General features: G+C 41.4%; 2 protein-coding genes across 6 annotated transcripts in view; both read left to right on the top strand.

The window, feature by feature from the left end:
- eif2ak3 (eukaryotic translation initiation factor 2-alpha kinase 3) overlaps positions 1 to 16,112 on the top strand; it is a 38,546-nt gene extending 22,434 nt beyond the window's left edge. The window contains exons 3-18 of the mRNA XM_037746266.1: positions 1,089 to 1,283; positions 1,449 to 1,579; positions 1,965 to 2,226; positions 2,382 to 2,547; positions 2,698 to 2,823; positions 3,093 to 3,215; positions 3,326 to 3,555; positions 4,693 to 4,805; positions 7,499 to 7,621; positions 8,215 to 8,364; positions 8,907 to 9,465; positions 9,573 to 9,746; positions 9,979 to 10,152; positions 10,805 to 10,906; positions 11,649 to 11,711; positions 13,206 to 16,112. Coding sequence (XP_037602194.1) covers positions 1,089 to 1,283; positions 1,449 to 1,579; positions 1,965 to 2,226; positions 2,382 to 2,547; positions 2,698 to 2,823; positions 3,093 to 3,215; positions 3,326 to 3,555; positions 4,693 to 4,805; positions 7,499 to 7,621; positions 8,215 to 8,364; positions 8,907 to 9,465; positions 9,573 to 9,746; positions 9,979 to 10,152; positions 10,805 to 10,906; positions 11,649 to 11,711; positions 13,206 to 13,388 — 2,874 coding nt within the window. The 3' untranslated portion in view covers positions 13,389 to 16,112. The remainder of the gene's footprint in view (positions 1 to 1,088; positions 1,284 to 1,448; positions 1,580 to 1,964; positions 2,227 to 2,381; positions 2,548 to 2,697; positions 2,824 to 3,092; positions 3,216 to 3,325; positions 3,556 to 4,692; positions 4,806 to 7,498; positions 7,622 to 8,214; positions 8,365 to 8,906; positions 9,466 to 9,572; positions 9,747 to 9,978; positions 10,153 to 10,804; positions 10,907 to 11,648; positions 11,712 to 13,205) is intronic.
- A 3,336-nt stretch (positions 16,113 to 19,448) lies between these two features.
- The window catches only part of atrn (attractin), a 170,147-nt gene continuing 162,559 nt past the window's right edge, over positions 19,449 to 27,036 (top strand). For 3 of the 5 annotated variants that reach the window (XM_037796502.1, XM_037796503.1, XM_037796504.1), the window contains exon 1: positions 19,450 to 20,062. In XM_037796502.1, the coding sequence (XP_037652430.1) occupies positions 19,809 to 20,062 (254 nt within the window). In that variant the 5' untranslated portion in view covers positions 19,450 to 19,808. Of the gene's footprint in view, positions 20,063 to 27,036 lie in introns of all 5 variants that reach the window. The other 2 variants (XM_037796501.1, XM_037796499.1) reach the window with 1 other exon arrangement.

Genomic DNA, 27,036 nt, shown 5'->3' with positions numbered 1-27,036 from the left:
GTGTAAAATAATGAATAATGTACTTTCTGCAGCAATAGCAGCAGTACCTCACATACGGTTCTGTGTGTATCGGGAGCTTGTTCAGAAAACTTTAGTAGCGGGAGTCCAGTCAATTAGTTGACAACTATTTAATTCATCGATTAATCAGTTTGAGTAATTTTTTTAAGAAAAAACTTTGCTCCTCTATTACAGTAAACTGAATATCTTTGAGGACGTCATCTCATCTTGGACTTTGGGAAACACTAATAGACATTTCACACATGCAGTCTATCCCTGAAATGTTCAGGAACATTTCCTGCATGGGGTCATGTGTGAATGGTAGCCAGGATAGATATTCAGGGAAATCTGTACTGCCAATTTCCCTTCTCAAGACCTAGTAAAATTTGAGGAATAATGCTAGTACAGCTGTGTTGTGAATGAAAGCAGTAACTTTGCAGGGACAAGCATGTAAAGTCTTACATCTGTCTGATGAAAGACACTTTTATGCAGAGCAGGCGAACCAATCACAAGACTCCGCTGATGACATATTTGAATCAGAATTTGTATTTGTATCATTGAAACAGCTCCTCGTCTGCCATGTTCCTGAAAATAATAAGGGGCGTCTTCCGTCACGTACACTTACATCCGACCTTTTCCTTCATCTTCCTTCATCTTTCTTCTGTTGAGTTTTATGGCGGTTGGCATCCATAAGGGTTGCATTACCGCCATCTCTTAGAATGTCCCTTGCCCCATCTATTGCAGCATTGCCATGGCAGGTGTGAAAAGCTGCAGGGCGGAAACGCTCCTGAATGTAGTGCATGTGTGAATAGTGAGATCACTAGAGGGGCGTGAAAGGTTATCCCAGTAATTTACCGGGAACTATGTGTGAAAGAGGCTCAACATATGCTGGAACTGCCAGAATACTTATGTTATGGAATAACCGAGACAAAAACATCTAACAGAATCTTAGACAAGAACTTTAAGGCGTTTTGTGTTGAATGCCAACCCTTTCTTTTGTTGGAATATGTGCTATTCCAACTCATTAACATCAACTTATTTTTGACATGTCAGCAATCAACACTTTTAAACCAACCTGTTTGTTCCTGCAGGTGTTTGGCAATAGGATGGTCATCCCTTCACTGGACGGTGCCTTGTTCCAGTGGAACCGGGACAGGGAGAGTATGGAGGCAGTGCCTTTCAGTGTGGAGTCCCTGCTGGATTCGTCTTACCGGATGGGGGAGGACACGGTCCTGGTTGGGGGCAAATCTCTTACTACCTATGGCCTGGGGGCCTACACTGGCAAGGTCAGTGAAATGACCTCAGTTAAAGCCTGTAGTATGTTTCTGCATTTTAAAGAATTAAATGATATTTTTCCTCTCTCTTACAGAGAGAGTAATTGTTGTATGTTTTTGAAGGAGGCCAACCCAACACCAGCACAGTATAATAACCCTCTCTGTTGTTTGCCTCAGCTTCGGTACATCTGCTCTGCGGTGGGCTGCAGCCGCTGGGGAGATGAGGACATGGAGGCCGAAGACGTGCTCCTGCTGCAGAGGACCCAGAAGACTGTGCGAGCCATCAGGCCCCGATCAGGAATGGAGAAGTGAGTTTTATTTAATCGGTCAATCAACCTGTCATTGTCTGTCAGTCAATTTGAGTCATGAAGCAGCTACTGTAGCCGGTGTGGTATTCCAGGAAGGGTCACAGGCACTCGATTGACTTTCCGTCAGTGGTTTTAAATAAAGTCCGTTAACCTTTCAGCCACTAGGAGTTCACATTAGCATGTCTTCTTTTGACCTGCTGGCTTTCCCGCACTGACCAGATGATTTTAATTGAATAGATTTGATCTACTTTGTTATGTTTCATACTAATTTGATATCTGAACAAAATAATCAATAATTATCATTTATATATCTTTAAGTTGACCCCTGGTTGTGATAATCAGTTACAAAGCTTTTTCAGTTGTGTTTTATCTCTCTTGAAACTAGGTGGAACTTCAGTGTTGGAAACTTTGAGCTGAAGCTCCTTCCTGAGACGCAGTCGGCAATGAACTTCCTGGAGGGAGAAGGTGCGAACGGCGACGCCTGGAGGGAGAGTCAGCGGATCATTACAGATGAACCAAAAGAGAGAGGGCACACGGAGAACCAGCAGAACCACAATCTGGACCTCGTCATCAAAGTGTCTGTTCCTGATTGGAAGGTCATGGCCTTCAGTACCAAGCCGGAGGGACAGCTGGTCTGGGAACGTCAGGTGAGATGTTAGAAACTCCCAAAAAAAACATCTTGCTCAGTAATTTAGTAGCACTGACCGAGCATGTCTGCAGTGGTTTTAATTACTTGAACTAAGTTTAGATCATGACCCTGAAGTATATCAGCTCATTCTGTATCACCTGTTGTGTTGTGTAGTTCTGCACACCCATCGCTTCGGCCTGGCTGGTGGGCGGCGGTAAAGTCACACCGATCGCCCTGTTTGACGACAACGCCTACAGCAACCAGTCGGAAACTGATGAGGAGGATGACGACGACAATTCGAGGAAGGCCAGAGCTGCTGAAGAGTCCAGTGTTTACCTTGGTAAATTCATACACTGCTTGCTTGCGCTCATTCCTAATGTTTAGTTGAATTATGTGCAATTTCTGTGACTCTTTTTCAGCACAAACCCTCTAAAGTTGAGGTACCAGTGAATCTAGTAGACGTATAACTCCTTTGCACTTGGTTTATCAGGGATGTACCAGGGACAGCTCTACCTCCAGTCCTCCGTGACGATCAGCGAAAAGTTCCCAACCAAAGCTATCGGACCGATCAAGGACATAATTCCATACCCCACAGTCAAGTGGAAGCCTCTTGTCCGTAAGTCCACACCTCCTTAGTCATTAGGTGCTGTGTCTAATCACCAAACACTGGCTTCATTAGCATTGCTTTCAACACAAAGTGATACTGTATCTTGTTTTCAAGAAATATTTTGAATTAATTAGCAGCCTTTTGGTCTTGTTCTCTGTTGCTCAGAGCTTTGTTTTCATTCCCATTAATGTAGGACTATGTTGGGATAGTTATTCCGACTCTTTTGATCCCTCTTTCTGCCGAGATCAAAGAACTTCTTCATCTTGTCCTTGACACAGATTCCCCATCTCGGACACCAGCCCTGGTCGGCTCCGATGAATTTGACAAGTGTCTGAATAACGACAAGTTCTCCCATGATGAATACAGCAACGGGGCCCTGTCCATCCTTCAGTATCCATATGGTAAGAGCCTGATACTGGACATAAAGCTATAAAAGATCACAGTAAAGTCTTATAAACATAGACATGCTGCATAAATCTAACTGACTGATTTCTGCTTTTCCTCTCCACAGACAACGGCTACTACTTCCCGTACAGCAAGCGTTACCGGGAGAAACGCAACAGTGCCGTGAGCCTGATAAAGGGAAATGGGGCGGGGGGCGAGATTCGCAGGAGAAAGGACCCTGTGCTGTTGCTGCCCTGGTGGAAGGAGATCCTCGGCACCATCGTCTTCTGCATTGCCGCCACCACCTACATCGTCCGCAAATTCTTCCACCCCCCCGCCCCGGTGGCCTATGTGAGGGTAAGACCACAGACACAGCCCGCAGCAGGAATACCATACTGACAGTGACTGCTGGGGGTTATTCCTGTCATATAATGTTAATGTTAGACACTGCATGCAACTTCTGAAATCACTGTACAATAAAACAAAAACAGCTTCCACATATCAGATGATTCAGCATGATTATGGTTGTGATTCGGTATGGATGGACCAGAAAATATTTCCTCAAAATATCACTGGACAAACTTAATTGTCATATTTTATGAGAAAAAAACTCAGACAAAAACACAAAATCTTTCAGATTTTTTTCCTTGTACATTTGTTATTTAAATCCCAGAGAATTTCAGATTTTTTTTCTCAGACATTTTCTACTTTAATCTCAGAATATTCAAGATTTTTTTCTCGTTAATTTACTACTTTAATCTCAGAGAATATCCAAGTATTTTTCTCAGAAATATATAACTTTATAATCTCAGAGAATATCTAAAAAATTCTCAGAAATGTATAATTTTATAATCTCAGAATATTCAAGTTTCTGATTTTTTTTTTCCAGAAATGTACTACTTTAATCTCAGAGAATATTCATGTTTTTTTCTTTAAAATGTATAACTTTATAATCTCAGAATATTCAAGTGTTTTTTCTTGTAAATTTGTGAGTTCTATCTCGTTAATTTACTACTTTAATCTCAGAGAATATCAACATTTTTTTCTTGTAAATTTTTGACTTTATAATCAAAGAGAATATTTGTTTTTTTTCTCGTAAATTTATAACTTTATAATCAAAGAGAATACTCAAGTTTTTTTTCTCATAAATGTGTGAGTTTTATCTCGTAAATTTACTACTCTGTCAGAGAATATCCAATTTTTTTCTTGTAAATTTACAACTTTAATCTTGGAAATTCTTGGAATACTTCCCCCCTCTCCCGGCTCATATAATTAGTATTTTTTACCTACCCTGGTATGCCGTCATACTAATGTTACACTCAACCCTGCATTTTAAAGCAAGATATAAATAGGTGATTCTTCTGTGAACATCTTCCTTTTACACAAGTGCATTGCTTTTTGTAGGAATGTGGCTGAGAGAGCAGCATGCCACAGAAGTTAACCTTGTTTCTTACATTTCTATTTGTCTTTGCTGTCCTCTTCTGTCTCTCAAAGCAACGGAAAGAGTCGGAGACACAGTGCCAGACAGACTGCAAGTTTGACCTTGAGGTTGTGGAATGCAAAGAGCCGGTTGCTATGGAGACCCGTTCCAGCGAATATGTATCCAGGTATATCATCATTACTAACACACACATGCTTGTGAATGATTTTTTTGTCATGACTCAGGAGAACTTGATAAAACACTTCTGCTTGCTGTGCCGGGAGTTGTTATCCTCACACTTGAAAGTTACGACGAGAGTCTCACTCTTTCAAGGTGTAGCCACGGATTCGGCACTGTTACCATGGTGACCACTGGTCTTCCAGCCTGCTTTGATAGGACAAGGCAGAGATGGGAGATACCAGTCGTAGTAGTGCATGATTGGATAACTCAGCTGTTTGCCATCAAATGAAAATGACCTTGGCCCCCGCAGACCCCACCCGACCCGGCAGCATCTGCCACAGGGTCGCAGTGTCGTATTACATCACTGTCAGCACATTGTCAGAAGTTTTTTTATTTATTTTGGACATCCCAAATATGATCAGTAGCCATAATTTATGGGCTGTCACTGACCTCCTGCCGTCTGATCGATGGAGTTTGCATGTTAACGTTCTCTAGCTGAATAATATGGCTCTACTCCCCCAAAAACACGCGCAAGAATGTGATTAAACTGCCTTTTTTTTCCCTCCTGTTTTCATCACTCGCACGTTCTCTTCTTTTGATCCTCGCCCAAAATGACAAACAGCCACCCTCCCCTTTCCTTTAAAGCTGCTGCTCGGATGCATGCAAATTGCTTTAGCCGAGTAAGTTTCCTTAAATAAAACTGGTGGCTGTTGTAGCAGCTGAGGCAGGCATGAGTCAGGATTATTAGGAGGGAGGTAGAGATCAGGAATCAAGGCCTGAATCACATGTGCCCACACATGTCCTAATAAGACAGCCTTCAATCCCCCGAGGAGCCTGAGAAGAGATGCTTCAGCAGGGTGTAGAGCATTGGTTCCCAAACCTTTTTAGACCACGGCACGAGCCAAGCAACCCCCAACATAACATGCATATATGCACACAGATGCTTATCTTTTTTTATTAATAATGAACATTTTATTACAAATTTAAACAAGACAGTCATGGATCACTTCACTTAACAGATCTGTCAGAAATAAACTCCCATATACACATTTACAAAATAAACAGAAACAGCAGCCCATTACTTGCACTAGTAGGGCTGTCACGGTGAAGGAATTTCCCCTGCAGTGATAATGATTGGCTCAATATGCGGTATTATTGCCTCTTTTTTTGCAAATTACTTCATTTATCCTGATTTTAGTGCTATATAAATAAGCTTTATTGTTAGACTATTGGAAGATATAGTGTTTCTTTTTAAATGATAAAGATGACGGTTTTAAAACTAATTAAATACTTGTTTATTGTTAAAGCTGAAGTAGGTGAGATTGGAGCAAATATGATTAAAAAAAATATTTTTATAAAACGGTCGTTATATCCTGACAGTAGTACATGAAACAGGTAACCTGAAAAAAAATCATGTACCTCTGTGTCCTGTCCGTTGGTTGGCTTGTGAATAGAGTGGTATTGTAATATTGCATTTATAGCGACAGCCCTATACAGTGGATTACTAAAATGACCTCTAAGTTACAGTTACAGATAGCCAAGCAGTGAAAGGGTCACATACAGGCATACTGTAGGCCTATATCGGTCAAGCTTGTTCAATAGAGAGCACTGTATGTCACCCTCTCATCAGCAGCCAGTTGAGCCATTGTTGTAGCCCATTCATCATAAGGGGATGGGTGCTTTTTCTTCCATTGTCTCAGTAGTATCCGTTTAGCTGTTGTAAAAGCCAAAATAATCCATCTACTTTCAAGGGAGAGGACAAGTTCAGTGGTTGAGCCCAAAATAGACAGTTTTGTAGGGACTTGGAATTTCTTGTTCAGTACTGTAATGGCAATTTTCATATTTGCAGTTTAACACTGTACCTTTAGATAATCTCAGGGCCTCACATGTTCAACTTCGTCACCATAGGACAGTGACCTGACATTTTAGATCTCTGTAACTGCAAACAACAGATTGCTGAAATACTTGTTATGTCTTGTGATGCTCTGTTGTCTGCTGTGTGCTGACACATTGATACACTTTCTATCCTTCTCTTCTTTTCTTCTTTGCACTTATCTTCATGTTATGCTTTAAATGTATAAATACTGACTACTCTTTGTATTCGGGGCTCACTTGCCACAGTCCACAACAGGTGGCTGTGCTCGTGAGTCCATCTGCAGTCCATCTGCAGATGTTTTAGTTATTAATGTATGCCTTTTTATTAAATTCACTGAAAGACAAGTTGTTACGTTGGTTTGTGTCTTGTTTTAACAGAAACTGCCACCACAGTACTTAAACTTATTAAAAAGTACCCTGATGCTTATCGGCAATTTTAGATATATTATATGTTTCTTTTTTCTTCTGTTTTGAAAAGTTTGAAAATGCAACAAAACAAAATGTATGTATGTATGTCGCAGGCCTTAGCCTAGTGTTTTTCTGTTAGTTTGAATTCATGATACTGTTAAGCTGTGAGTTGGTTACCTGCCAGCTCAGCAGCCACAGCCAGCCTTGACAGGGATTTGGCTGCTAGTAACTCCTTCCCTGGTTAATCACCTTTTACTACTTAATAAGCCTCGTTGACCACGGTGAATCACCTGATCCCAGGTCTTTGAAACTGTCAGGGATGGAGTTGATAACACACTTTGTCACACAGAGCTCCTTTCTGCCACAGAGAGCAGAGCGATTCTTTACAAAATGACAACCGCAGTGTCTTCTCCCCAGGTACCTGACTGACTTTGAGCCGGTGCAGTGCCTTGGCCGCGGGGGGTTCGGTGTTGTGTTTGAAGCCCGCAACAAAGTGGACGACTGCAACTACGCCATCAAAAGAATCCGGCTGCCCAACAGGTAGCGCCTCTCGCTGGTCACAACACAGACTTCCTTCCGCTTCCTTTATCTCTGTTTACTTTAACGCTGTTAGACTGAGTTATGAAAGCAGCAACCTACTTGTGTAAACACAGAAAACCACACAGAGGCACATGTGACAGTTTGGTACAAATAATAGCCATGCATTTATATTTATTCTGACAGGCATGGAAATCTAGTGCTCAACTACAGCAGCTCTTACATTTATTGTTGGCTGGTACATCATGCAGTGCATAACAAATAAGATTATGTTTATGCCCATTGTTTTTGTTGAATCGCTTATCGAGCCCTTGGAGTATCAAGACTAGGCTAATGCGAAGGTTATTACAGTCAGTAATGGAACAATTCCTTATATTGTTGTTGTAGAACAGTTAAAGTATACATGCATTTGGTCAACAATGAATCAAGTGTTTGACTAAGAACACGAAACACAAAAAAGCCTAATAAGTCCCGTTAAGAATTTATAGGATTTGTGTCTTGAGATCCTGAAGATTTAGGACCCAACTACTGAAGAAAGTGGAAGTGGTTGTCCTGAATGTGAATGAAACCCTAAATCTCAGTCTTCCGTCGTACAGAGAGCTGGCCCGTGAGAAGGTGATGCGGGAGGTGAAGGCCTTGGCCAAGCTGGAGCATCCGGGGATTATCCGCTACTTCAACGCCTGGCAGGAGAGCCCTCCCGAGGGCTGGCAAGAGGAGATGGACCAGAGGTGGCTGAAAGACACCAGGTTAGTCAGGTGCCTTTAAGCCTGTTATCCTGTACAGCTCAGCAGGTCAGCGAACATGACCAGGAACACTGACTCAGGGGTCTGTTGTTCAAGGATGGCATCCATGCAAAGAAATGTAATCCTCCCCTCAGGAGCGGGAGGAATTAATACTCCACAGACTTTACATCGCTCGGCTCACTTCACAGGTTGATTAAGACAGATGTTTAAATGTCAGGGGGTGAAAAATGCATATTCACACAAACATGTTTGCAGCAGCTAACTTAAAGGGATAGTTGGATGTTTTTAAACAAGGTTATATGAGATCCATAATCAGTGTATTTACCTACAGTAGATGGCAGTTGGCGCGCCCCCAGTTTAGAGAAATAGGCACAGGAGCAAAGCACTCTGAATTGGACAAGTCTTGTTTGTTTTGTTTGTTTTTAAATATTTTGTCATAACTATTTTACGGCACAGTTCTCTTGAATGCTTAGTTGTAATATTGATGTAGTAGTTATTTGACTGTAGTAAGCCTGACAGCAACAACCCTCCTTTCTCTCTTCCAGTACCACCGACTGGCCAATGAGCTTCCTTGACCACATGGAGGCGCTGTCAGTCAAAGTCCCGGTGTCCAGCTCAGTGTCTCCTGTCTCTGGGCCTGGAGGAGATGCTCTGGAGAGCTCCGTCGATGCCCGGCACCTGCTCTCCAGCAGCGCCGGTAGCGCTGTAGGTTTCGGCATTGACGACGGGGACCTGTCCTTCCACCCGATGCTGGGCCACGACAGCCTGATGTCCGAGAGGGACAGCCAGGCCGACCCCGACGCCTCGGACACCCCCAACTCCTTCGAGCTCTGTCCTCCACGCGGCCCCAGCGACTGCACCTCTTCTTCCTTCGACATCGTGTTCGAGGACTCGGGCTGCGACCGAGACGCCGACGCAGACACGGACTCGGCTTCGGACGTAGTCAGTCCGAGCACGACGACGGAGAAGAACAGCTCGTCTTCCTCGTACACCAGACAGCAGGAAGCTGTCCCGCCCTCCAGTTCCTCTCCCCCCCGGCCAACCACACTCACCCTGGCTCTCCCCACAACTCCTCCAACCCAGCGAGTCCAGCCTTCTCCCAAGGTCAGTCAATCATCATCATCAATCAGTCAGCTGTAATCAACAGCTGTGTCCTGTGATGTAAATGCACTGTAATGTATTGAATGTAAACTGTCTCCTCCTGTCTCCAGGTGTACCTGTACATCCAGATGCAGCTCTGTAGGAAAGAGAACCTGAAGGACTGGATGGCTCAGCGCTGCCTCCCGGAGCAGAGGGAGCACAACCAGTGTCTCGATATCTTCGTCCAGATTGCAGAGGCCGTCGACTTCCTGCACAGCAAGGGGCTCATGCACAGGGACCTCAAGGTGAACACACACACACACACGCCACACACTGTCCACTGTACAAGCAGAAGTTAACGTATTTGAACAGTAAGATAGTCAGTCATTTTGTACCAGCTGAAGGCTGACTGACTGAGATATAGTGCCAGGCGAGAAGAAATAAAAGCATGTATTATTAATCTCTCTTAACGCTCTCCGCCTTCATGTATTAAATGTTTGATACATGTTCCGTAACCTGTCACCCTCCTTCCTCCAGCCCTCCAACATCTTCTTCACTATGGACGACGTGGTGAAGGTGGGAGACTTCGGCCTGGTGACGGCCATGGACCAGGAGGAGGACGAGGACGAGCCGAGCGCCCTGACGCCCGCCCCGCTACTCACCCGACACACGGGCCAGGTCGGCACCAAGCTCTACATGAGCCCGGAGCAGGTGAGCAGACGCACGGACCAGTGATGGTATAAGGGCGCCTTCACAAGCCATAGTCCGTTTGATTAGTCTGAATCAGAGTAAAACTAATCATTTTGGTTAGTGCACAAATTAAAGCGGAACAAATAAAAAAAAAAAAAAAAATTCTGAGGGGCATGTACTAAGAAATTAATTTATCTTTTTCATCTCAAGAGCTGCCACTTCTATGCAGGGAATCACAGACTTTGATATATTGCTGTTGAAGTGTTTTCACTGTGACACTGATCTACTGCGCATGAATCCTTTCTCCTCCAGTTTATCTTGAATTACTTTATAAACGTTACTATTTTTGGGGACTTTATTTAGTGTATTCTGTGTGTTCTCCTCGGCCCACATGTCAAGCAAACATCGGACTTCCACAGAAGTGAGAGGTTGTTTTGGTCTGCACCAGAGTTTGATTAAAACAGACTAAATGTTGGCTTGTGAAAGCGCCCAAAGATAAACTTTACAGAAATGTTTAGATATTCATCAGAACAATAAACATAAAGTGAAACTACGATAAGAAGAAACTGTGATAAGATCTGATTTCATACTGAAATACCTCTCTGGGTAAGTATGGTATGTTGGTCTCTAAAACAGGGACTCAAATTCCATCTTTTCCTTTTTGTCCCGGCAGCTCTCTGGAAACTCGTACTCTCACAAAGTGGACATTTACTCTCTGGGTCTGATCCTGTTTGAGCTGCTGTGTCCCTTCAGGACCCAGATGGAGAGAGTGAGGGTGAGTCAGCAAACACACAGGCTCATAATCATGCCTTCATTTATCTTCCTTTTATTCAATTCCCAAAAGGGTGGTAATACAGCAATAAATTACCCTTTAACTCTTGACTCAGAACTGCCAAGCATATGATTATTATAGTCTGTTTAGACTGTGTTTGTCTGGTTGTATTTCCCTGTATAATACACAGCTACAAATTGGTTTGTGAAGCATTAAAACAAATCAACTCAAGCAAAGCACAAACATCAAAGGGAGGTTTGAATGACTAAAGATTCATTAAACAAAAGCAAGAATAGACAGGTGTGTTTTTAGAACACATTTATGGTGCAAGCAATAATTACCCAAACTGAACTATTAACAATTGAGAAGCAATTAAAATGTTCAGATCAGTTACAGAGCTCCACCGATGTGAAGTTGTTTTAAGTGATATGATCCCACAGAAGAATCCCCACTGCTGCTGTTTGTTTAAGCAGGAGAAGAGAGAGACTTCCTAATGAGCTAGTTTATCTTTCTGTCTCTTCTTTTATCCAGTTAATTATTCTGGTTTGTCTGAAAACTCTGTTGGGGAAACTGTAACACATAATCACTATTGTCATTTGAATGATCAATGTTGTCTGTTTAAACGGTAGATTGTCTTTGCCCTTGTGTGAGCGATCGACCGGGACGTCTTTGTCTCGGTAACAAAGGGCCTGATTAGCCACCGGCGCAGCTCCACTCACAGGTGTTTACATCCTCTCTCTTCCAGACGCTGACGGAGGTGAGAGCGCTACGCTTCCCAGAGGTTTTCTCCAAAAACAACGTTCAGGAGGTGAGTGGCCGTCTGCTGCCACCTAGTGGCTGAAAATACAAACTGCACCTGAACCAAGACATGAAAACAGTTTTGTTTATCAAGCAAATGAACAAAGTGGGACAAGCTGTGAGGGTTCATTCTCAGTGTGTAGTCTGTCACAGATTTAAATCACCTGTCCACACCAACATTATCTATATGGTGAGTCAAATCTGCTGAGTTGATCCAATTAGGAGGTGTAGTTGTGCAAAATATGCAAATATCTTCATATTACGTACTAAAATGTAAATATCAGCATTATTATCTGAGACAGTTGCATCAACATGATTTGTAAATATAATTTGTATCCATAATCTAATTAGAATCTAGTTATTAGTTATGATCAAATAATCAATTATTAGGGCTATTAATGCGCAAATTTGTTTTAACGCCACTTTAATGCTTTAACGCAACTTGCAATTTTTAGGTTGCTGCGGTCTCCGTTTTAAAGCTAGAGTGAAGATACTGGTATCATATGAAACTAGAAAACCTAGTTGGTTGGTACCATTCATGTCATACTAGCTTGTCACGTAGGAGGTTAAATAACACTCCAAACTTGTGCTAAATTTTGGTGAGGAAAAACTGCCATGGCCATTTTCAAAGGAGTCCCTTGACCTCTGACCTCCAGATATGTGAATGTAAATGGGTTCTATGGGTACCCACGAGTCTCCCCTTTACAGACATGCCCACTTTATGATAATCACATGCAGTTTGGGGTTAAGTCATAGTCAAGTCAGCACACTGACACACTGACAGCTGTTGTTGCCTGTTGGGCTGCAGTTTGTCATGTTATGATTTGAGCATATTGTTTTATGCTAAATGCAGTACCTGTGAGGGTTTCTGGACAATATTTGTCATTGTTTTGTGTTGTTAATTGATTTCCAGTAATAAATATGCACATATATTTGCATAAAGAAAGCATTATTTACCCACTCCCATGTTGATAAGAGTATTAAATACTTGACAAATCTCCCTTTAAGGTACATTTTGAACAGATAAAAAACATGTGATTCATTTGCGATTAATCCCGATTAAATATTTTAATCGATTGACAGCCCTATCAATGAAATATGTTCTTCACTGCCACACCAGGCACCGACCGACTGTTTGGTGTGGTCACATCACCTTGTTTACCTGTTTACTTTGTAATGAGATTAACATAATCCCATAGCATAATCTGTGATTCTCCAACACTGGAAATCCCCTCTCTCTGTTATCCCAGCATCCCACTTTACTAGCGCTGTACTGTTCTATTTTAAGATGTCCTGTACAGTGTGTGTGTGTTAGTCTGAATGGCATTATCTAGTATTTCATTGAGTTGTGTGTATAAATCACATTTTCTCAGGTTCTGCTGTGTTACATGAGCTTTAAGTGGAGCAAATCAGTTGCACTAATGGATGTCAACATTAGCGGTAGCATTACTGTAGCATGACGCTGTTCTGAAAGACATCTCCTGTGTTTCCTCTCCGTGTGCAGCTGAGTATGGTGCGCAGCATGCTGTCGTGGAGCCCCGGCGAGCGTCCCGAGGCGGCTGACATCACAGGGAATCCCCTCTTCCAGGAGCTGGAGCTGCCTTGCCGACTGGCCATGAGGCAGCGCTCCCGCACCTACAGCGCCTCGTCCATGGGCCGCCCATCACGCCAGTCGTCATCTACCTGAAAAGCCCCCTGACGCAATATGTAACCCCCCCCATCCCACAATCCCCCTTTCATCCCCCCACAGCCCAAGAGAAACACCTCAGCCCCACCTTGCCGTCACACACTGCCTCAGACTTTAAACGCCAAATGTGCAGGGATTTATCTCGCTGGCTTTAGAGCGGCGAGACAAAGTCCTGCACTCTCCTTGGCAAACACACACGCCGTTACATATTCACAATTTTAATCACACAGATATTTTAAAAGCAACAGCTGTTCTGTTATGTTCACGACCAGACTTGGCTCAAGTGGTACGAGCAAAATAATTCTTAGTGGTTATATTAAATGGCTCTGAGCACCAGATGGGCAGCGGTGTACTGCGGCCAGTCGGCTCACTGAAGCTATTATTATTATTGATTTCTGAAATGTTTACCTGTGATTGTCTTTAAACAAGTGGCATTCTCCTCACTCTGACAACCATATGGTACTCCGAGATGATCGACAGACGCGCTAAGAGCTATTTTGCATATGATTTGACGCCGGTCCGGTCACAACACCCTGCCTGCTCCCAACATTCAGCCAGTGTTCACTCACCCACGCTTACACCTCAGGTATCAAAACCAAGAGGACACTCCAAAGGGGCCTTTGATGCTTGATCATCCTATCTACTAGTGACCAGTACTGATCGCTGGTATGAGCACTATCCGGTGTTCCGACACCCAATATGCCTGATTTGGGAGACCAAAAAAAGACCATCTTTTTTTCCTATGTGTTTTTTTTTAACGAGAGAAGGTGATGTATTGCGTAGAGAAGAGTTTATGAATCCAGATCATCAGATATGATTTGCCTTTAGTGAAAGGGGCACGCGGCCTCCTCTGAATGAATGCCGAGCCTCTGGCTCCTGTCTTTTTCTGCATGTACCTGATAGGAAAGTGAAGGGGGTGAGTGTGAGTTTGTGATCTTAAAGCCAGTACTTGGAAGCAGTTTTTTCTGTGTGTAAATTTACACAATGACTCTGGGGTGCTCAATCATTTTACAACACCTCCTCTTGTATATAGTTGAAGGGAAAAAAATCTGTTTATATCTTTTTCTTTGAAGATATGTTTGATGAATCCTGTACATATTGTAAGGCGCCATTGCTTGTAAATGGCTTTTTCATGTAAGATAGTGTGATATACTGTGGGGGGGAGGGATCAAAGAGGGGGACGATCTCTGCCGTTAATGGATAACTGAATGTTACAGTGTGACCTCCAGAGACAGATGATGGTGGTCACCTCTTTCTAGAAATGATTCTCAGTGTTTGTCTTCACGCGTGTGGGGTACCAAGTGGACGGGGTTTGCCCTGCTTCGAGCACCAGAACCTCCAGGACCAGAGTGCCATTTGAAAGTCAGTTAAATGTACTTTTTCTGTAACTGATGACTCACCTCACTTTTTTTTTGTTGGAACTGTGCTACTGTGCTCCTCCAACCCCCATCCAGCTGGTGTTCCCGGTGAACAAATACTCCCGTGATGAGGAAAAATAGCATTTAGTCAAGAAGAAGATACTGTTTTATCCCCTCTACATTGTCTACTGAGGGACCTGGACCTGATGTTGGTCATGTGATCCACAATGAGCATTGTTTTATTTACATAAGAAGTGCTGGGAGAGTCACATGACCCGTTTGTAACTTCACACACACAAACTGCTAATTGTAATGTGCTTTCAATGATTGTACTTTTCTAAGGATCTTCTCTCTCTATCTCTCTCTCTCTCTTTTTTTTTAATAAGCGCAGTTTTTTGATTATTCTGCAGGGTTTTTTGATTACTGTAAAGTCTCGACTGTTTGATACAAGAAGTCAAACTGTTGTTCATCCATCCATCCACTGAAGATGAGTCATTCTTGTTGTAAAATGATCAGTTCTCTCAAGAGTTTAAAACAGACAGTACTCCCACCATGACATGGGTGGAAACTGGAAAGTTTAGTTCCATAATGTGGCGTATCCTCAAGTTAGGAGACGGGGAAACGTGAGAACTCATGTCGCAAATTCAGACAAAAGTTGCTTTGTGAACGACAGTATGTGGGTACTGTTTTAAGTGTTGACAATGTGACACCTTTTGTAGAATTAACGTTTGATATTTCCAATAATGGATTCAGGATAAATCTGCCACAAAATTAGCTGAAAGCATTTTGGAACTTTTTTTGTCGTCCATTTTATAGAATTCCTTAGAGAATTGTGATTTAAAGACGTGTTTTTGGAGGATTCACAACAAGAAAGAAGGAAACTTTCACAACATAAATCACCTACTGTAGTAAATAGCTTGTCAGCTTTATACCGTTAAGATTTAAAAACAGCATTATTGACGATAGCGTATTATCGGAGGTTGTAGAGATTTTCTTCTTTTCACTCAAACCAAGAAAATGTGATTAAACTGTAGGTTTTTTCATGCTTTGTTGAACTGTGTTTATCCTCCTTCCACTCCTGCCGTCCAGGTAGCTTTTCGATTTAAAGAATCAGACACCCACTCGTCGATCTCCGACGCCTCCGTCCGGATACGTAGTTGCCTGTTTCTGTGCACAAACCCCCTCATTCTCTGTCCCATGTTGAATTTGTAAATATGTTTATTTGCTTTATTTATGTTTTGATGCCGTGATCAATCCTTTTTTGGGTTGGTGTTATTATGAATGCGCTTCCTGCGATGGAGCGCGTTGGAATATGATGACTTCTTACAAGTCTAAATTTAATAAACTGTTCTATACCGTTTGTACAGTTTGGTGTCCTTGGTGTGCAGTCTGTGGGTCGGTGGGGGGGGCAGTTGGATCATTCGGACATTTATCACCTGACCATCATTAGGCAAACAACCACCACAGTTAAGAGTCGAATAAAAACAGAAATGTTTGTTTTCTTTAAGCACCGGTCCTATGAATAATTTACACCGGTTGGGTGCGCATTAAAATCGCTGTATGTGCATGTGTAATATATTTATGTCAGGCTGTGTTTATCCTATCCAGCGCACAGAAAGAACAGTTTAATAACAAGCAATACTGTAATAAACATATATATATATATATGTATATATATATTTTACAGTATAAATATATATATATATTTTACAGTATAAATATAATATAAAAATAAATCAAATGTAAAAAAAGGAAAAGATGAATAATAATAAAAAAGTATACAGTAAACAGTATATATATACTGTTTACTGTATACTTTTTTACTATTATTCATCTTTTCCTTTTTTTACATTTGATTTATTTTTATATTATATATATATATATACTGTAAAATATATTTGCAGAATTAGAACGAATTAGAGATTTGTGGTTGAAAGCTCCAGGAAAAAAGAGCATTCAACAACTAACATCACATATCACTTATATTATTAAATATGCCCTGTCAAGGGTCAGTGTAAATGCTAATTAGCTAAATAAATATTAAAAATAATAAATAAAAATCTCTTTAAATAGTAGATATCCAATTAACTTATTTTAGAATATGGACACAAAATCCCAGTATCATGTTTAATTTTTACAGAATTAAATGTGACCCTGTCAAGGGTCATAGTGTAAATGCTAATTAACTAAATAAATAAGCTAAATAATAATAATAATAATAATAAAATAATAAATAAAAAAATATTTAAAATAGTAAATATCCAATTAACTTATTTTAGAATATGGACACAAAATCCCAGTATCATGTTTAATTTTTACAGAATATAAAATATTCAGTTAAAGAAGCTAACAAAGCTAGCTATGGATTTAAGCTGTGTCCTGTCAAGGGTCATAGTGTAAATGCTAATTAGCTATATAAATGTTAAAAATATTAAATACAAATTTATATTATTTTTATATTATTTTTATACCGTAAAATATATTTGCAGAATTAAAGAGAAATAGAGATTTGGTTGAAAGCTCTGGGGAAAAAGAGCATTAAGCATATAATAGTAGGCCTAATTAGGTAATTAGCTTAATAAATGTTAAAACATAATAAATACAAACATTTTTAAATAGTAGATATCCAATTAACTTAGTTTAGAATATGGACATAAATTCCCAGTATCATGTTGAATTTTTACACAGTAAAAAATATTAGCTAACAAAGCTAGCTATGGATGTAAGCAAACTTGTATAGGGGTTGGGTTGCCATGGTTTCTGTTTTTCAAAATAAGAGTTTAAAGTCCTGCGCGCTTCGCTTCGCTTCGCTTCGCTTCGCTTCGCTTCGCTTCGCTTCGCTTCGCTTCGCTTCGCTTCGCTTCGCTTCGCTTCGCCTCTCTCTCTTGCGGTTGCGCAACAACAGCAAAGCTAGCTATGGATTTAAGCTGTTCTGTCAAGGGACATTATTTTAACATTTATTTAGCTAATAAGCATTTACTTATTAGCTAAATAAATGTTAAAAATAATAAATAAATCTCTTTAAATAGTAGATATCCAATTAACTTAGTTTAGAATATGGACACCATTTGTTTTACAGAATAGAAAATATGATGTTAAAGAAGCCAACAAAGCTAGCTGTGGATGTAAGACAGCTTCAAGTTCAAGTTTAGTTTATTGATCACATACACATTGAGATGGCAGTGAGATTCTTTGTTCCTGTTTGTTACTCTTTCATCCTTGTATATTCAAGATGTTTATTGTCACGCCGGTTGTACAGGTACAAACGTGTGAAATACTTTTTGCTGGGAAGCTCCATTAAATAATAAATTATATTACATTTACATTACAATTATAAAAGGAAATACTTTATACAAGGGCATATTAAGAACATATGTATTAAGAATATATACAGTATATACAGTATAGGATATATTTTTGTGTAAGAATGTGTTGAATGAATTATAGATTTAAAAGTCTGATGGCCTGGGGGAAAAACTGTTCCTCAGTCTTCTGGTGTGAGTCCTGGGGGTCCTGTATCTTCTACCAGAGGGCAGGAGGGATAATAGACAATCGATCGATCTCTCAAACAAATGAATAACAATAATGAATTAAATACAATCATCCTTATAAACATATAAATATAACAGCAACAATAGCAAATTGTTCGATAAATATGAGACAATTCTAAAATAAATTAAAGCTGCGAGCAGCGATGAACGGGCCCTCGCCCCTAATTGCGCGTCGGGGATGCTGGCGGGACGTCGACCGACGCGGCCGGGCACCGTGAAGCCGAAACTCTGACGAGCGCCACGACGCCTGCTGCAAGGCTCTACGACAAGCGGTTCACGAGTTAGAAGGGGGGCGTGGCTAATGTGTAGGGGGCGGGCATAACCTTCACCAATGAAACAGGAACTCTCTGCTGAGTGATATGACACCTCCCGCAAGACTCTACGACAAACGGTTCATGAGATATGAAAGGGGGCGGGGCTAACGTCTTGGGGCGGGGCTATGAGTATAATTTTTCATATACATGTCATCAGTACTGGACCACCATCATACCTGAGAGATTTGGGGCAGATCGGACTATGTACAGTTGAGTTACAATAACTGCCTGTTTCATGGCGAATGGCTCAAAATGGCCGCCACGCTACGGTCCGGTCGTTAAGTGAACACTCATCATTTTAATAACTTTTCATCCTCAAGGTCTTAAGATGGTCCTGACCAAATTTCAAGTCGATCAGATCAAATCTGTAGGAGGAGTTCGTTAAAGTACGTGGCCTATAAAACGCTAAAAATGACATGAAATCCAATATGGCCGACTTCTGGGTGGGCGGAGCTAATGAAATCCAATGAGGAATATGTTTCAAATGATGAGTGGGATATGCATACCAAATTTCATGAATATCGGATCAACTTTAGATTTCGACGCGTTAGGGGGCGCTATAGAGCCCGCTGGCGACGCCCGTTCCCAATCACTACAGAACATTGCAATTTTCGCCACTCCCGACGCATGTTCCAATTCTGGTGAGTTTTGGGGATGGCTAAGGTCATCAAAAACGCGTTCTTGCAGCAGAAAAATAATAATACCGACAAAAACAATAGGTTCCTGCACTTCGTGCCAGGACACCGTTGGTTCCTGGCACGAAGTGCAAGGAACCTAATAACAGAGAATAAAGAAGCTTGTAGAAGGGGCTTGGTTGCCATGGTTTCTGCGCTCTGTTTTCAAAATAAGAGTTTAAAGTCCTCCGCGCTTCGCTTCGCTTCGCCTGTTCGCTTCGCTTCGCCTCCCCTCTCTCCTCCTCCGGTTGCGCATTTCCGCTGAACATCACGTCACTTCTGGATGTCAATATGCGGCTCGGTGCGGCGGCGCTGGGAAACGGAACCACTGGGAAGATGTAAACCGAGTAACCAGCCGAAGACAAGCCTCGACGAAGACGCTAAACCGCTACACACACCGGGGGCACGCCTCGGTACCTCGGTAACCACAGTAACCACGGTAGCCCGGCAGTTCGGCTGAAGCTCCGAAGCAGCAACCGGAGAGCAGTTGCCTTTAAATAAAGCAGCCATCTTTTGTGGGAGAATGTCCTGGGCGACGCGGCGGGCCTGCTCCGGCTCCGGCTCTCTCTCTGTCTCTGGACCTGTCTCTGGTTCTGTCCGGAGCCTGCTGATGCTGCTGACCACCGCGCTCCTGCTGTCGGTCACCGGGCTGCTCTCCGAGGCGAAGGAATGCGACAAACCGTGTATGAACGGGCAGTGCAACGCCGCCACCGGACACTGTGTGTGTTTCCCCGGCTGGGTCGGGGACCAATGCCAGCACTGCGGAGGACGGTTCAGGTACGGAGGACTAAACACACACACCGTGCAGGATGAAGATGCTGTTATCACGCAGAGAGGCGCGTGCATGTTAGTCTGCCTCTGCTCTGCTTTGTGCATCATGTGTGCTGCTTCACAGCTCAGGTTGCTAGTCAAGAGATGCTGAGCAGTGCACACCTGGTGCTGAAACACCGCTCTACTACTACTACTACTATCACTTCTACTACACTTCTCCTGCTTTAAGATGCTACAATGTCATTTGGATGCTTATAATAATCTATATGTGGCTTACAGTTGCTTCAGTACCTTTTAATCTTCATTAGTGTCACCATCTTTTCCCAAATGTGTTGCATCATGACCACATCAAGTGTGCATCACCCCATTTTTTTTAATTTGAAGGTGCTGCAGGTGCAGCTATTTGAACCATAGCAGGGCTGGAATTAAGTTTATTTTTCTTTATCTACACTGTGACATTTCTTGTTAAAGTGGCAGTAGGCAGTCAAAGAGATGCTGAGCAGTGCACACCTGGTACTGAAACACCGGTCTACTACTACTACTACTACTACAGTTCTCCTGGTTCTAATGCAGTAGATACACGTTTTTAAACATACTGAATGGTGCTAGAATGTAGTATAATGTACTATATGTGGCTTTCAGTTCCTTCAATGCCTTTTTAATCTTCATTAGTGTCACCATCTGCTTTTATCACTCAGATAGGTGCTATATGTTAGTCTACATCTGCTCTGCTTTGTGCATAATAGGCAGTATATGCATCATGTTTGGTGGTTCAGAGCTCAGGTTGCTAGTCAAAGAGATGCTGAGCAGTGCACACCTGGTACTGAAACACCGGTCTACTACTATTACTATTACTTCTACTACACCTCTCCTGGTTCTAATGCAGTAGTTACATGTTTTTAAACATACTGAATGGTGTAATAATGAAATTTGGATGCTTATAATAATCTATATGTGGCTTACAGTTGCTTCAGTACCTTTTAATCTTCATTAGTGTCACCATCTTTTCCCAAATGTGTTGCATCATGACCACATCAAGTGTGCATCACCCCATTTTTTTTAATTTGAAGGTGCTGCAGGTGCAGCTATTTGAACCATAGCAGGGCTGGAATTAAGTTTATTTTTCTTTATCTACACTGTGACATTTCTTGTTAAAGTGGCAGTAGGCAGTCAAAGAGATGCTGAGCAGTGCACACCTGGTACTGAAACACCGGTCTACTACTACTACTACTATTACTACTACTACAGTTCTCCTGGTTCTAATGCAGTAGATACACGTTTTTAAACATACTGAATGGTGCTAGAATGTAGTATAATGTACTATATGTGGCTTTCAGTTCCTTCAATGCCTTTTTAATCTTCATTAGTGTCACCATCTGCTTTTATCACTCAGATAGGTGCTGTATGTTAGTCTACATCTGCTCTGCTTTGTGCATAATAGGCAGTATATGCATCATGTTTGGTGGTTCAGAGCTCAGGTTGCTAGTCAAAGAGATGCTGAGCAGTGCACACCTGAGGTACTGAAACACCAGTCTACTACTATTACTATTACTACACTGCTCCTGGTTCTAATGCAGTAGTTACATGTTTTTAAACATACTGAATGGTGTAATAATGTAATTTGGATGCTTATAATAATCCATATGTGGCTTACAGTTGCTTCAGTACATTTTAATCTTCATTAGTGTCACCATCTTTTCCCAAATGTGTTGCATCACCCCATTTTTGTACACATCACATCACTGAATTTGAAGGTGCTGCAGGTGCAGCTATTTGAACCACAGTAGGGCTGGAATTAAGGTGTATTTTTCTTTATCTACACGCTGACATTTCTTGTTAAAGTGGCAGTAGGCAGCATATTTTTGTGCATCATGTGTGCTAGTTCAGAGCTCAGGTTGCTAGTCAAAGAGATGCTGAGCAGTGCACACCTGAGGTGCTGAAACACCGGTCTATTACTACTACTACTGTTACTACTACTTCTACTACACTTCTCGTGGTTCTACTGCAGTAACTACACGTTTTTAAACATACTGAATGGTGCTAGAATATAGTATAATGTACTATATGTAGTTTACAGTTGCTTCAACACCTTTTTAATCTTCATTAGTGGCACCATCCGCTTTTATCACTCAGATAGGTGCTGTATGTTAGTCTACATCTGCTCTGCTTTGTGCATAATAGGCAGTATATGCATCATGTTTGGTGGTTCAGAGCTCAGGTTGCTAGTCAAGAGATGCTGAGCAGTGCACACCTGAGGTACTGAAACACCGGTCTACTACTACTACTACTACTACAGTTCTCCTGTTTGTAATGCAGTAGCTACAGATACTGAATAGTCTAATGTAATTTGGATGCTTAATAATAAAACTTCCATAATAATAACCTTTCAGCACATTGTAATTCAAGTGTTCTGAGAGATAACTAGACTTCTGCAACTCCTCATGGCTCTGTTTTCAGGCTTTAAAAAAATCGAACCCCATGACGGGAGACTTTGACCCATAACAGGTCATTTCATTGAGAGAGAGAGCGTTCCTATTGGCTGTGCTCTGGTAACATGTGACCAGAACTTGGCGTTCCTTCACCAGATTTCACAATTGCGGCGTCACAAACTTTCTCATTTTACAGCTAAACCGTGCACTACAAGATGATTCGGAAAACAATCGAGGCAGGAAATAGGCATTAACGTAACATAATATTGATCAATATTTGATCAGCACGGCTAAGTTTGACCGTTTGATCGGAATTCGTGAGTGATTGACAGCCGGCTCTCATAGACAGCAGCTGGACAGCAGACCTCAGATCAGCTCTTACTGCTTATTTTCCTCCGTCTGGTCTGTGAAATCTTGCAGATGCCTTTAGGAGCACCGGAGGACACAGAGGCATGTGATTTTTTTCAGGTTACCTGTTTCATGTACTACTGTCAGGATAAAGCGACCGATTTTTAAAAATAACTTTTTTTTAATCATATTTGCTCCAATCTCGCCTACTTCAGCTTTAAGTGTTTTTGTGATAAAATGCCAGAAAATAGTGAATGCGATTTCCAAGAGGGCCAAGAAGAAGTCATCTGATTGCTTGTTTTGTCCGACCAACAGCCTTAAACCTAAAGGTGTCCACTTAAAGATGACATAAAACAGAGAAAAGCAGCAAAATCCTCAGCAGAGTATGTGTGGAGCTTTTATACCAAACAAACACTTAAAGGTGCAGTGTGTAGGATCTGGCGGTATCTAGCGGTGAGGTGACGAAATTGAGCCAAGCGTGTTGGAGAGCTACGGTGGCCGACGCGAAAATGTGAATGGTCCTCTCCGGAGCCAGTTGTTGTACCAGTAGGAGGTAGAGTGTGTGTTTACGTGGGATGTGAGTGGTGAAGCAAGAGAGAGAGAGTGGCGGCGACGGGAGCGAGTATCGTTATTGACGTCACGTGATAACACGTGACCATAGCAAACAACAACAGTGCGGTGCTAATGGAGAGTGTAACGGTAGTCAGAGCGAGGAAAATGTCAGCCATTTGGCAATATTTCACAGTAGAAGGAAAAAACGGTATGGGAACATCTCTAAATCTCAGCCATTCATCCGTTTTTTTCCTACAATATCTGACAACCCAGAGATACTACGGGATACCAACGTTGTTATACTATTGGCCCACAAGCTTTGTTAGAAGTGGGAACCAAACGTCAGATATCTTCCACCGAGATAAACAAAACATTCAATTTGGACCCACCAACATTTTTTAAATGATTAATTCACAATCATAATTTTTCTTAGGAAAAGCCATACTTTTATTCTGCACCTTTCTAACAGCTCAGTGGATGTATTATTTTTTAGAAAATATTCGTATTCATAAAAATGTTATATGACCTTTAATTACTTTTTATGCTTTCATACAACCCAGCCAGGTATTTATTTCCATTTGAGTTATACCAGAGCACATGGCGGCGATCCCTGTGGTTGTATTTGTGAGAATGATAAGTTGTCCGTGTCCTCTCTGCTGTAGATCTCATCAGAGAGCATAGTTCAGTGTTTTATCAGACCTGGTTGGACTGTTTTTGTGGTGTCCCGGCTTTACGGGACTCTTTGAAATACAGCAGGATGGTGTTTTTGACCTGCTGATAACATGTTATCCACTAAAAGGACAACGGCAGCTCAGGGTCAAAGCATGGGAAATATGCATGCGCTACATACTGAGAGAGCACTCTCTGCATTTTCACAGCCGAGCCATCATGTAGGTTAGTGCTGTCGGTCGAACTCGTGGAAACATCTGAGAGGTGGGAGGAAAGTGACCACTTGATAAAACCAATAACACATCCGTTCTCTCTCTCTCGCCCCTTTTTGTGCACACAGCTATATTAGCTTTCTCTGTGTAGGCCCTCACCTTAATTTAGACAAAGCACAGTGACATTACACAGTGTGTAATGGAAATCGCTGTGTGCAATTGATAGGGGTCAAACGTCAATTAATAAGAATAATCAGACAATCAGTGCTGCACATCTCGTTCTCTGTGCCCATTAAAGTGTCACTTTACATTACTGGAGTTTATATCGGTGATGTTCTGGTGAGGAAGTGATGATCACACTATTGGCCAATTTATATCAGTGGACTCCTCCGGGTCTGAAAAGTGAAGCCAATGAGGAAGCGCCTTAAACCGTCAGCAGGGAGCGATTCCTCTGGCTGCTAAAAAAAGGTCTGATTGTGGCTACCTTCTTGTTGACATGTCGCTACCACGGCTTTGTCTGTGTTTTTGTCGTACAACTTTAACTCTTTCACAGTGTGTTCGGCAGTTCATGAAAGTTAATTATAACTTTTTTGGTCGCCTGAAAATGCCTCAGTTCAGTTGTACTTAACTCCAGTCTCTCGTGTCACTTCTGGTTGCAAATAAAACCAAGATGGCGACGGCCAAAATGCCGAACTCAAGGCTTCAAAACCGTAGTCCACAAACCAATGGGTGACGTCATGGTGACTGCGTCCACTTCTTATATACAGTCTATGGTTTATATAGGATTCTACCCTTCTGCATCCTGCCAAGACATAACCAAGCATTTCATTTTAATTTAATTTAAATTCATTTTTTTTTTCTTTCATTTTATTATAAAACAAAATTGTAACTTGCACACTATTAATACATAGTCATTGCACACTTTGCTATTGTATATAGTACGTTATTGTTATTCTATGTTCATATTTTATATTTTCTAAGCTAGTTGTAGTAGTCTGGTATATTTATAGTGCATTCTAATATATTCTTTATATTGTGTATACTATAGATATTATCTCAAGTGTTGATATGTGTATTTATTGTATATTTATTTACTGTCTACAGATCCTTTTCCAAAATTAATTTTCCTTGGTTTAGTCAAATTCCAGCTCACACAGAAATGTTATATTTCTGCTTTCCTTCTTTGTCACCAAAGTTTTTTTAGCAAGCTGATCTTGTTCCAACATTGTGATGAGCTAGCAGGTCTGTGCTGCTAAAACGTGTCCATCAGGGTGTGCCCTACTGCCAGGCCTCGGCTACATGTTTTTTTTAGGAGATCCAGGGCGTTTTTTTTGTTCCCTTTTTATAAATGTGATATTCTCTGTCATGCTGTCTCAGCTCATTGCCAGCCTGCCAGGACGTAAAGCAGAGCTGGTAGGGGGTCCGTGGTGTTCTGCATCGTCGGATATCGGTCATGGTCAAGGGAAGGGAAGCTGGAACTATTTTGCACATTAGCACAGCTTGATTGCCGAGCATATCCGAACAGGTAAAATGGAGCCTGAATCGCTGCTGAGCTTCTAATGTTTCAGAGCAGCAGGGTTGAGTGCTCTCTGGATGAAATGGCTCGTCTTGGTTGTGGTTTAAAAACTAGAAGCCCGTTGCACTCAGGTATTAATTGAAACAGTCTATCACTGTGGGAAATCATCACCAGCTGCATTCTGGGCAACATGGTGGCTCAGTAGTTAGCATGAAGTTCAAGTGGAGCTTAAGGGCTGCTGTCTGTGATTATTTTTCTGATTAGTTGTTGAGTAATTTGATTGTCAGAAAATAACAACCGCTGTAATGCTCATGACAGATTGTCAGATTGCTTATTTAGTGTAAAATGCTTGTAAAAACCTGAAGGGATTTGATTTATAATGGTATGCAATAGAGAGAGACTGTAAATCTTCACATTGGACAAGCTGGAAACTACAAATTAGAGGTGTAAGTTTCATCACGATACAATATTATATTGATTCTTTGGACAACAATACAATATTTGCTGATATCACAAAGCCTGCCACGATACGATTTTGATTCAGTTCAGGGACCTGCGATCGATAAACAATCAGTTACATTTATATAAACTCACAAAAGCCACTAAAATATGATTTAATAATTTTACTACTGGGCTCTGTAAGAAGGAGGTGTGCTTGGATGGAAATGGTGACCTAGACGTGTCATGGGAATTTCAAAATAAAGGCGTATTTTATAACATGTCAAAAAAAAGTGAAAAATGTCTTTCACAATTTTTCAGCTTTGTTTGACCACAACCCAAAGACACTGAAGATATAAAAACAGCAATCCTCACATTTGAGAAGCTGAAAAAAGAGAAAAGGTTTTGCTTGATAAATGACTTGATTCATTCCCACTTATCATTTCAGTATTAAATTGATCCGCCAGTTTAATAATTTATCAAATAACAGGACCAATAGCCAAAAACCTTATGATCTTATGACCATATAACCTTATTCCACAACTCAAAGATATTCAGTTTAATGTCATAGAGGAGTAAAGAAACCAGAAAATATTCATATTTAATAAGCTGCAGTCAGAGAATTTTTACCTTTTTTCTCTTGAAGGTCCTCATGGTGCTCATTTTCTGGTTCATACTTGTATTTTGTGTTTCTACTAAAACATGTTTACATGCTTTAATCTTCATAAAACCCTTTATTTTCCTCATACTGTCTGCCTGAATATACCTGTATTTACCCTCTGTCATAGTAGTGCATTTCAACGGAATTGCAACGGA

This window comes from Sebastes umbrosus, chromosome 16 (assembly GCF_015220745.1).
Source record: "Sebastes umbrosus isolate fSebUmb1 chromosome 16, fSebUmb1.pri, whole genome shotgun sequence".
In the NCBI taxonomy this organism is placed as follows: Eukaryota; Metazoa; Chordata; class Actinopteri; order Perciformes; family Sebastidae; genus Sebastes; species Sebastes umbrosus.
Note: the sequence above shows the minus strand (reverse complement) of the source record. Positions and strands in the feature narration are given on the sequence as shown.